Here is an 11,531-nt window from a genome sequence, read left to right as displayed (position 1 = left end):
TCTCTCTCTCTCTCTCTCTCTATCTCTCGCTCTTATCCTCTCTATCTCTCTCTCTTCTCTCTCTCTATCTCATCGATCTCTCTCTCTCTCTCTCTCTCTCTCTCTCTCTCTCTCTCTCTCTCTCTCTCTCTCTCTCTCTCTCTCTCTCAACCCTGTCTACTTCTTTGCACTGAACCAGTTGCTCAAACAGACTAGCCTGTTTACAGTTGTCGGCAAAATGCTGCTCCTCTGTCTTCATAACAGTCAAAGCATGAGACTGAAGTTCCCACTGTGGGTCAAAATAATGCGCTGTGATGTGCAGTCGACATGTTGGATGCGATCCGAATTATCTAACGCAGCCCCTCGTCCTCCACAATGTTAAGCCGTAGCCCCCCATTTAGCTATCGCTGTTGTTGTCCAAGCGTCTCCCCGGCAAACTTTCAAGCGCAAGCGAGCGGGACTGTCAGCATCAGCTGTGTGCGTGGCTTGCTGTTTAAAACACCTTTTCTTGTATCCATATCTCTCGCTAGAATCTCCCACCATCCAACTAACAACAACGTCAAGCCTTTGGGCTCTGAAACTACGGGGCGGGCCGAGGACAAATACACATGCGTTAATCGCACGTTAAAATAATTTGTGGCGTTAAAAATGTAAACACACAGATTAACGCGTTAACTTGACAGCCCTAGTAAGCATATCATAATGTTAAAATGTGCTAAATACATTGCAAAAAACAAAAAAAAGGAGGAGTAAAAGTAGCTCACGACATGTTTTATTTTTTGAAAGTAGCTCTCATCCTAAAAAAGGTTGGATTTATTCTCTAAATGAAGTGTTAGACACACAAAGGCATCACCAATGTGATTATCCCTCTTCACAGTGATGACTGTGAAAATGCCTTTTCCAAAGACCCTGTTATTCCCTACGCTTTGTCATCAGATAGTACATGTACCTGTTGCATGATTATGTTGAATCAAGCTGTTTCCCATTGTCCATTTAAAGGACTTTGACGTCAAATCTTGGTTAGCGATCGATGCGTCACATCACCACATAAATGGCTATTCTCATTAAGGGCAAATACAAAGTTCACACCTCTTCTTATTCAAGGCCTTATGATGAGAGTATTATCTTTATTATCTCTCTAATGAGCCAGACCAGTGTCTGCGAACATGGACGCACACTTAGAAATTAGCCAAGCACCGTCAGTTTGATGATATGCACATTAACTCATCATTCTTACCGTCATATGTCATAAATTACCTTCATCTGTCTCGCATCATCAACCCGGGGAGCTGACCCACCTCATCTTACATTAGTATGCACTGTAAGCACCCGGCGCCTCACACACTCGCATCTGATCATTGAACAGGAAGCGGGCGAGTGAAGAGAAGTCAAAGTTGAGCTTTGTCGCGAAAGTTGCTTAGCTTGCGGCCCCCGTGCACTCTATGTTTGTTTTTCTGCTCACAAAGTTACAGAGGACACACTGTCCTTTTTCAAAACAAAATAAAAAGGTGAATACTGAATATATTTGCTGACGGTTCAGCATATTTTCCATGCCGAGACAATACGTCTATGGAAGAGTAAACAGTTTTTTGAAAGTGGTATAGCGTGACAGGTTTTGCTCATAAAACCATAAAGAAAGGAGGGAAAGCGCGTTAGTTAGCCATTTTGGAGGCAGATAAACACTTATCGAGGAGAATAGGCAGAAAACAGGAGCTAATATTTGTTGGGAAATGAGGAATAATTCCTTGGCCTGGGTCTGCAGAGATTCCAGACGAAAGATAAGCCCCCTGTTATGAATAAGTGATGCCGTTGTGGCTCCTTTTACCTCTTTCGGTTATAAAAAGAAAGAGGAGTGTAGAGATGGTGGCAACAGAGCAGGGGTGGTACACACATTCATTTTTGTACCGATAGCTTGTACCCTATTCAGCAATTAGGCAGCGATAATAGCTCTATTTTGCACATGAGTGTGTTTTTATAATCAGGTCCTGATATGCTGGAGATAATTTAAACTGCTCTGTGATGAAAATGGCAGGAACAACAACATCATCTTGTTATTTAGCTAACTAGAATCTGTCATGGTTTTTAAGATATGAGGCTTTGATTTAGTTTCTTGCAATTGTAATTCACAGTAAAAAGACAGCTTGTCTTTTTGGCCGTTGCTATTTCCTTGCAGATTTACCTGCTTATTATTATTCCCCTCCCTCTGAATCGTGTTGTTTTATTTCCAACAGAGCGACCGTTACACCACAGTGAGAAGATCCTCGAGCAGGTGCTGGAGTGGAGTTCTTTAGATTTCCCTAGTTCTGCTTTTCTTGTTATAAAGAAATTCACAGGGTCCAAAAGAGTGGCAGACAAGAAAGGTACAATACGTAACTAATAATACTATGATACGATAGTTCTTCCTTTTATATTTGATTCATCAATTATCAAAAACAGCCAATGACTTTACTGACTCAATGTTTCAGCACCAGCATGTTGTCCCCTCTGAGCGACAGTCAATATTCCTCTCCTCCATGTGCTCCACAGCGGATCAGAAGCAGTTTATAAAAGGAGACTTTCTGAAGTTCAACGACGGATCCTCCAAACTGCTGTCGGGGCACAAATTCCAGGACAAATATGTTGTACTACGTGCCGAGAATCTGCTGCTCTACAGAGATATCAAAGTGAGGACACTGTTATCTTCCGTTTAATCTACTGTAAACACTTGTGGGATCTGCATGCAAACACCAAGCATTGAAGGGTATCAAGAGGGAATTTAACGGGTTAGAAAACCACTTTAGAAAACCAAAATGTATTAGAGTATCGCCTACATAACTGCCACTAAATACTTCAAACTCCATCCAAACTATAAAGTGTTCCATCTCTGCGAATAATGCGGAAAATAAAGAATAATGATGGCAGCCCACTCTCTTTGGAAAAATGAAAGATTACATGTTTGCTTCAGTGAGGACCAGCAGGCCCGAGTTCCCCCGAGGCCTTTTCTTCTCCGCACAGTTCTGCAGTGGAACCTGGGAGTCGTAAAGGAGCGAGAAGCAGTGTTAATAATTGATGGAGGTGCAGTAATGCTGGGGGAGGGAAAACAACGAGGGGTGTCGAAGGGTGCCTCTCACTGAAAGCTTTTTCCAAATATCAAGTTGCCCAAGAACGCGGCTAATTACTGTGTTAATGCTAAGGAAATTAGAAGTGATCCTGGAATTCAATGGATATTGTTTGGCCTCTACAATTATTACCAGGTCTGTATTTAGCACACATTATGTTGCATGAAAGCAGGAATGGGTGGTGGGTTGAGGATGTGTAGGTGTCAGAGGAACACTTTGTGTGTTCCCTTTGTTCTTCTGTTCTTTGTTCCTTGGTAGACAGGTTTGCTGGTAATGATTCAAATTGATTGTCGTGTTGTGATGCTGCACGGATAGTGTTTTTCTTTGGGATTAGTTGGTTAGGTTGAGTTGAATATGTTTATTTGTTCCCTCTTTAATTGGCTTTGTTTCTGCAGGGCACTAAAGCAGAGAAAGTAATCCAACTCAACTCTCTGAAGTGTTACCTGGGCCTGAAGAAAAAGCTCAAACCTCCAACCAGGTAAACGGCACGAATGAATCTGAATGCATATAATGACCGATTCAAATATATGTGGTAGATTTACTACCAAATTCTTAAATGTAACTAAAGTTTTGAGTTGCATTTCCTTCAATGCACTGCTATGCTAATAAGCATAAGGATGTTATGTAGTTCTTATACTTATATTTCATGTTGTGTGCTATCATCTATGGTTATAGTGTTTTAAGAGGCAAATGTGTCATTCATCCATTAATACTTTCGTTTTGCCACAAAAAGGAAAGCTACATGCAAGAAAAAGGTGCTTAATAATATGAAGGTTGCATCAAATTGAAAAAGGTCTCCTTAAATAATAAAACATGTTCCGTAAAATAGGTACATGGAAGGAGAAGCAATCTTACCTCGAGGCCACTTTCTTTGTTGCTTTCGAAGCGCAAACTAAGCGGACTTCCCTTTTTATTTTAAATTCCAAGGCCAGCATCAAGCTTTTAGATCTCACATATATTACACTTACATTTTGTGAAGGATGGGTTTTAAAGTAAAATACATGTTTGTGCTTTGACAAGATTACCGCTGTAAATGGATCAAAACAAGCTGAAATGTAACGATTGGCTGCTGTGAGCAAAACCTAGGATTGCATCTCGTGTTATACCGAGAAAAATATAAATCCACCTGCAATTTATGAGCATTTGTTCATTTGCTGCAATATCCTCTGTTTCCATCAGTAACATAGATTTCATTGTCATATGGATATTACTGAAATGAGGATGATGTGGATATTCTCTCCGTCTCTGTGAGCAGCCAATAAAACAAAAGTGCTGCAAATGCTATACTTGCTTCTCCGAGACATTAAATCACAGCCACAACTGCGTCTGCCACAGTGGTCAATCCACATTTATGAGTTAGCTTTTATGGTCATTGGTATAAAGTTCCCTTCACTCCTCGCATAACGCTTTGGCAGAGGTGGAAGAAGCCCTCAGATTGTTTCACTCGTGGTAAAAGTAGCAACACTAGCTGGTAACAGTAATCTGTTAAAGTCCTCTATTCAAAGTCTACAAGACATTCATCAAAACATACAACTAAATTAATAGCTTCAATTGCGACCTTTGCGTTTCCCTGTGTGTGTGTGTGTGTGTGTGTGTTTATATGTCTGGGAGGGAGGGTAGGGTTTATTTTATTTTCGTTGTCTTGTGTGTTCTGAATTCTGCATTTTGTATATTTTGTAAGTAATTATTTTTATCTAATTTTGTTTCTCTTGTGTACTTTCAGTTATTTCATTTAAGGAAAAAAAAATAAAAAATGTTGTGTTTGTAGTTGTACATGTCGTGTATTAACATCAATAAAAATGTGATCACAAAAAAACTAAATTAATAGCAAAAGTACTTGTCATGCGTAATGGTCCATTTCAGAATAAAACATATTAAATGTCTGGTTATAGACTATTAATGCATTACTCTATTTATTACAGCTTGCAAATGAAGAGCTAGTTGTAACTGCCTTGTATACTGCTGCTGGATATTTGAAAGAGGCCCATGTATGCCCTTTGGGGTGTTCCCTTTCCTGTGAGGATTATATATGTTTCTGTAACAAAATAAAGCCTTTTGTTTAACATTAAAGCATGTCAACTTGTCACAGTAAAGGCAATAATGAGCCTGAAATTGAGCATAATAAGGCCCCTTTAAACTATTACTATACATCAATGTTTATTTCATATTTTATCTTTAGTTAATAATCAAAATATATGAAGTAACTACAGCTGATTAATGGAGTAAACATGTACAATTTGGCTTCTTCAATGTAGTAGAGTAGAATTATAAAGTAGTATACATTGAAAATAATCAGGTATACGTACTTAAGTAAATGTACTTTATTACATTCTACCACTGCTATTTGGTGCAGTACATGCAAAACATGTAGATATTTTGCAATATTTGTGTTGCTGCATATGAAATGTATTCAACGTGATTCACTACAGCCAAAACAACATTTGTAACCTCCCTTCTGTGATATCCAGAGCAACAAGTCATTATTTAGCATTATCTACTACTGTCTCTTTCTGTGTGTAAACAATTTATTTCCCCAAAGATATATCATCCTTTCTCTTCCCTCGGAGTTAAGCATCACCTGACCCATCTTATTTTTCACTGTACTGGAATTGATTAAATGTAATTGCATTTTAACAAACACAAATTATCCCGGCGCACATAGAAAAACACATTTTATTTGAATGATCTTCTATTGTTATAATTTACGACACATGCCTCTGCACTTCCTGTTGGTCAAACAAAGAGGGAGAGAAAAACTAAATCCAGAAGCCAAACACTATATTTCACATTACCCATTTCTAATTCCTCATCATTTTCCCCGTGTAGGAATTTGGAGTCTGGGGAAGCGTGAAAAATGTATTGTCTGCATTACGGCGTCCTTAAGGGGAGAAGGAATGGATAAGAGAGCTGGAGTGGGGAAAGAGGGAGAGCGTGGTATTATAGATATACTGTTGAGTGGGAGAAGTGATACGCTGAATAAAGAAAAGAAGAGTGCTGAGGAGAGTCATAGCGAGAGGGTTAGCGCTGCAGTACCTCATTAGACAGGTCTATCTGTGCAGGGCTGGATCGGCCGCCTTAACTCACACGAGTGGTGCTCCAGGCTCTCTCTCTGCCCCCTCTCGCTTTGTTCTTCCCCCACTCCTCTGCTCCAGCTGTGAAGGGTTTTAAGGGAGGTGTATTCTCCAGGACGGTGGTCTTTTCACCTTATACTGCCTCTGCACAGGTTCATTCACTCACATGCATTTATAAACCTTTAAGCGTACAAAAAGACTGACAGTGTGGGAAGATTCTGCCTCGCAGCATCGTACAGTTAATTCAAACTTCACGTACAGCGAATGCATTCTGTATCTCTTGCATCTCTCCAAACAAATTGTACTTTATGGTTTATAATGAGCAGCATGGGTTTGGTACACTGTACGCTTTGACCCCGAGCATATTGAGGTCTGCTCTTGCATAAACATGTGGGTTGGAACGCCGCTGATTGATTTAATTAATTCCACTGTTTAGCACCTAGATTTCATAGTGAACTCTTTGCATTTTGATATCAAGGTTTTGACCTGCTGTTATCTTCAGCACTACTTTCTCAACACTTTTTCTCGACTACTTTAATTCCACTTTCCTCTCACAAAAACATGTTTCTAACCACTGCCTTGAAAGTATTTTCGTGCACAGGACACAAGTTGCTCTTTGCAGAAGCGAAATCTGACCCATGTCTTTTTCGTTTAACAGCTGGGGCTTCACTGTCTACACTGATAAACAACAATGGTAAGTGTCGTGCAGAAGTTCTAATTCAATAATTGATGAGTTTAACTTTGAACCCTTCCGCTTAAATGATCTCCGAAACACAAAGGATCAAGTGGCAGGAAGTTAAAAAGTTTCATTTATGGCACTTTGTTATGCTCCAAGTGGTTTAATAGTGATGTTCAAACATACTAATGATCACATGGTGAGAGGGTATACTCACAGGAAGTGAATTTCTCTTAGATGTTCTCCTTTTTATTTGTATTTTAATAAAATAGATCTCTGTGTAGCTTCCTAGTTTTATCTGCAGCTTTCCATAAAAAAGGTTGCAACTTTTATAACATTTCTAATATCAGTTTTTCTCAGGTTATTTACAATACACCTTTCTTGGATGTGGATATTTCTCACAAAATGGTTGTTGGAAGAAATCATTTTGAATACAAATGAATGGGTTATTTTGTTTTAGCCATGCTAGCTGGCTAAACTCTAGTGATATCTGAGCTAGTTGTTCATTCCACTGCATTGGTCAGATCAGATTTTGCTTGAAAGATTTACCTGCCACCCTCTCCTAATTTTACCATACACTTTGTCCCACAAAGAATATAAAAATGTTGTGATCCCAATTGAATACATCATTAGTTTTGCTAGCTTAATTGCAACCTTTTTTTTTAGATGTAATTAAGAGCATTGAAGAGGAAGGTGCCAAAAAAAAGACCTTTCTACATTTTCAGATGAATAATAGCATAGTACAGACAGTATGGATCACTATGGTATATGAGCAGTTAAGCAGAAGCCAGAAATAGCTCCAAACAAACTAGAATAGATGACAAGTATCATTTAAACTATCATCCTAGATTGTTGCTTAGAGCACTAATCACCATATCCAGATGCAGATTGATGTCATTATTTTTAACTAGTGGCAGCCAGCGCCAGAACTGTCCCTTAAGAAGAAGAAATGTCCAGCGCTGTGAATCACCGCGTGCAGTCACCTGGCTCAAATGGGTGTGAAAATAATGAGGTGGGAATGAGTCACTCACGCCTGGGTTTTCCCTCCTCAGGCATTTCTGCTGCGAGACGAGGGAGGCACCGGTCAGCTGGGTGACGGACATCATCAGGATGAAGGTGAGGTGACGTGCTGCAGAGAACAAGAGTAAGGGGTGCACTCATGCCAACATTTGATGAAGCAATTTAATGAGCATTCAGGGTCTTAAGAAGTGCAGAGGAAGTGTGCTCTATATTTTCTTCTAACCCCTTTACTGCATACCAAAAATATCAGTGAATGTGACATGCACATTGCGGATACACCCTCCTTTCCCTTTCCTTATTTGGAAGAAAAATACACAACATTACGAGCGGAATAAATCATCTTTTACAATCCATATCCCCGACGAAGGAGATATGATAAATCATAGTTTCCCCCCAATCATCCCTTTCCATTGTGCCGTTAAGCAGATGAAATACATAAACAGGGAGAGAAGTGTAACGTGTTCGAGGTCACTCAGCAATAACATAAATCATTTTATGTGGAAAAGCTGAGAATAAGGTCAAGGCGACTGTAACAATCTTATTGTGGTACTTAGCCCCCAGATACAGCTAAGTGTTGTCGCTGTCAGCCGCTGACACAGCACATATGACATAAATAATGCAAAGCAAAGCGAAAGTGGGGGGAAGCTACGAATGTGTCATATTTATTTTATTATTTTTCACTCATATTCATCACTTCTCAGAGAAATAACAGTTTCCCCCGTTCGACAAAATACGTGATTTCCAAGTAAATGACTATAACTTAAACATTGCATCCGTCCTTTACCGACATATCCCCAGATTTCACTGCATGCTCCGCACATTTAATCGATATTAGCCCTCTGCTCGACTTCCTTTATGGGAACCTTTCTGCCGCACGATGTTGTTTATCACAGGTCTTTACAGGAAAGCCTTTGAGTGCCTTACCTAAGGTTAGCGAGGAAAAAGGGCAACTCTGTCAGGGAGGGATTGATCTAAAGGGGAAGCCAATTTTTGTCTGTTGTTTCTAAGTGTTTCAAGGTGTTTATTTCGCCGGGATCAGTGACTTCTCTCCGCTCTTTGCAGAAGCTCTTAGCTCTGCAACAACTAAATCTACAGCAGACCTGAGCCGGCTAAAGGTATTAGGATTCTCCTCCCCAAATCCGCTAAATATCAGGATTGTCAGTTTCCGACGCAGGGGCTTGTGGGAAGGACACAGGACTTGTGGGAAGGACAGAGAGAAAGTGCGGATGGGAAAGTAGGCGGTGCACTCTTGATTTCCTTTCTCTTACCTGTTAGCGAGCATTGTGCACCAACAGTTTCCATAGCAACTAGCGATGAAGGACCTCAATTTGAAGCAAGGTGGAATGGGTGGTGGTGGATGACGAAGAGGTCCAAGGACAGGTCCTGGCAGAGATTAAATACAGATTTGTTAAAGAGAGACAGTTCTTCAGGTCTGGCGGGTCAGTGTGATATAAAAAGCAGAAGTTGTTTAAGAGAAAGTTTAGCCAGAGATCAGAACACAGCTGCTTTTCTGCCAGCGAAGAGAGGATCATCGCCCTCTGACTCTCTCATCTTTCAAAATGCTTGTGTAAGTCCGGCCAAAAGCAAAAGTTCACACAGCAACCAAAACATCCCGTACAGTCATAGCAACAATTTCTTCTTCCCTTATGTTACCTATTTCCGTAACAATTTCTATTTCAAGTCAATTAAAAAGTACTGTACAGATAAAGTTTTAAGCACTTTCACATATACATCATTCTTTCTAACAATAATTACAACATGGCACATTTGTTTTAATATATAAATGTGTTAATCCTATTTTTAAAGTCATTATTTTGCAAGGACTACACTGTTTTATAATTCCCAAAGCTGATATATAAAATAATTGATTAAACTCACTGTTTCAATGCATTATAATGTGATTGTAAGTGTATCAGTAAATGTGATGCACATACTTCTTCATTAAATGTACAAAACACATACTGTATAGACTTGTAATATTGTAAGAGAAAATAAAAAGCAATGAATCAACATAGACTATTTTTGTTGTTCACATTGAATATCTTAAACTATTACTTTTTTAAAAATGTTTTGTTTAGCCTTGCTAGTAATGTTACTGTTTGCTGTCTGTCTCCAGTACGGTTCTGACCTGTGGTCAATGACTACGAGTAACTCTAAAGAAGCTGCAGATCCCAAATACTCCAGAGGGGGAGCTGTGACTGAAGCCCGCAATGTTCAAAAACACAACACCAGCAAACAGGTGGGAATCTATTAAAACATCTTTAAATCACTCCTGTAGGCAGAGCAAACTTGTGTTGACCTGAATTCAATCAAGTTGTAATTCATCATCCTCTGCCATGTTTTCCCTCAGCCGGCAGACAAGAGGTTCTCTCTTGTCGAGAGCACCCTAAAGCCGTTAAAGAACGCCAAGACCAACACCAGACCCAGCTACCCAAAGCCCAACGACGCGTTCAAGGTCCCAGAAGTCCCGTACCGAAGAACTTCAGTGGATGCTGGCCAGGCGCATTGCCCTGCCCCCCCCTCCTCATCCAGACACCTGCAGCCCATGGCTCTGCCTCTCCCCCCCCAGAGTGGTTTCAAGTCCCTCGGCAGGAGACCTGTTGTAGGGGCGGAGAGCATGATGCCGCCTAATTTTCTAAATGAACTCAACTCTGTGCTGACTAGCAAGACCAGTCGCAGTGCCAAGAGCAATGACTGACACAGAAGAGAGGTAAGAGGAACATTACAGGGTGTTCAAGGAAATAGGTGGAGTTTGAAACGATGCAGATGGAGCCAAAGTATGGTGCTTAAGGTAGGGGGTGATGGCTCCAACTGGGATGTATTAAGGGATGTCGGTGCAGGTGCGAAAGACATTGGAGGTCATGCCGACCTCAGCTGGACACAACGCTGACCCAAGCACTACAAAGCGGGATTTATATGCCGCTCTTCTTAAACGAGAACATGTTGCAAAAATATGTTCGGCTGTCAAACCTCAGAAGTTTCCAGAACTCATACCAAAGTGCTTGCTTCATGCTTTTACTTTCACATGCTGTTTTTACTACATCTGACAAGTATTATGTTTTTTTTATAATCCTCATACAGTGATCTTTAGCTTAGCATGTTACTTATTTTTGGCTATTTTTTTTCTAGCACTTGCTGCAAAAGCTATATCAAGGAGTTGCACACACAAACAAATGCTCGTTGTACAGGAAGGCAAAGGAAATAATGCATTCAAATGTAAAAGAGCTGATAGCAATAACAGCTGATATAAGAGGGCAATATCACACGTTATTATTTATTTGTAATTATTTTTTAAATATGTTTCATAACAGTTCAAAGTAACCCACAGCTTTTTGATTTGATTTTTTTACGTAGCATCGTTTCTTTTAAGCATGTTATTGTGATGTGCACACTTTTAGCAAATGTGATTTAAATGTACACTATACATATGACAATAAACAATGCTTTCACTTGCTATATGACTCAACATGTTTCACTCCAATGTCATAGTTTATGTACAATACCAAAGTAATTCAAGCTTTACTTTTTCAGCTATAGTAACACACATCCATGTTAATTAGTTTTTGCATTTTAATTAGTCAAATAAACAACTCAAAACACATCAAACATTGCTGCTCTTGAAGAGTTTCAGGATAACGTTTTGTTTACTTTTCATACTGTATGACCAAATGTGTGTCACCTTATTCA

At 39.8% G+C, this 11,531-nt stretch overlaps 1 protein-coding gene across 2 annotated transcripts in view; it reads left to right on the top strand.

Moving 5' to 3' along the window:
- zmp:0000000660 (arf-GAP with Rho-GAP domain, ANK repeat and PH domain-containing protein 2) overlaps positions 1 to 11,298 on the top strand; it is a 123,085-nt gene extending 111,787 nt beyond the window's left edge. The window contains exons 27-33 of one of the 2 annotated variants that reach the window (XM_034226297.1): positions 2,211 to 2,339; positions 2,506 to 2,642; positions 3,473 to 3,555; positions 6,807 to 6,842; positions 7,877 to 7,940; positions 9,961 to 10,083; positions 10,195 to 11,298. In XM_034226297.1, the coding sequence (XP_034082188.1) occupies positions 2,211 to 2,339; positions 2,506 to 2,642; positions 3,473 to 3,555; positions 6,807 to 6,842; positions 7,877 to 7,940; positions 9,961 to 10,083; positions 10,195 to 10,542 (920 nt within the window). In that variant the 3' untranslated portion in view covers positions 10,543 to 11,298. The remainder of the gene's footprint in view (positions 1 to 2,210; positions 2,340 to 2,505; positions 2,643 to 3,472; positions 3,556 to 6,806; positions 6,843 to 7,876; positions 7,941 to 9,960; positions 10,084 to 10,194) is intronic. The other variant, XM_034226299.1, reaches the window with a different exon arrangement.
- The last annotated feature ends 233 nt before the right edge of the window (positions 11,299 to 11,531 follow it).

This window comes from Gymnodraco acuticeps, unplaced genomic scaffold (assembly GCF_902827175.1).
Source record: "Gymnodraco acuticeps unplaced genomic scaffold, fGymAcu1.1, whole genome shotgun sequence".
In the NCBI taxonomy this organism is placed as follows: Eukaryota; Metazoa; Chordata; class Actinopteri; order Perciformes; family Bathydraconidae; genus Gymnodraco; species Gymnodraco acuticeps.
Note: the sequence above shows the minus strand (reverse complement) of the source record. Positions and strands in the feature narration are given on the sequence as shown.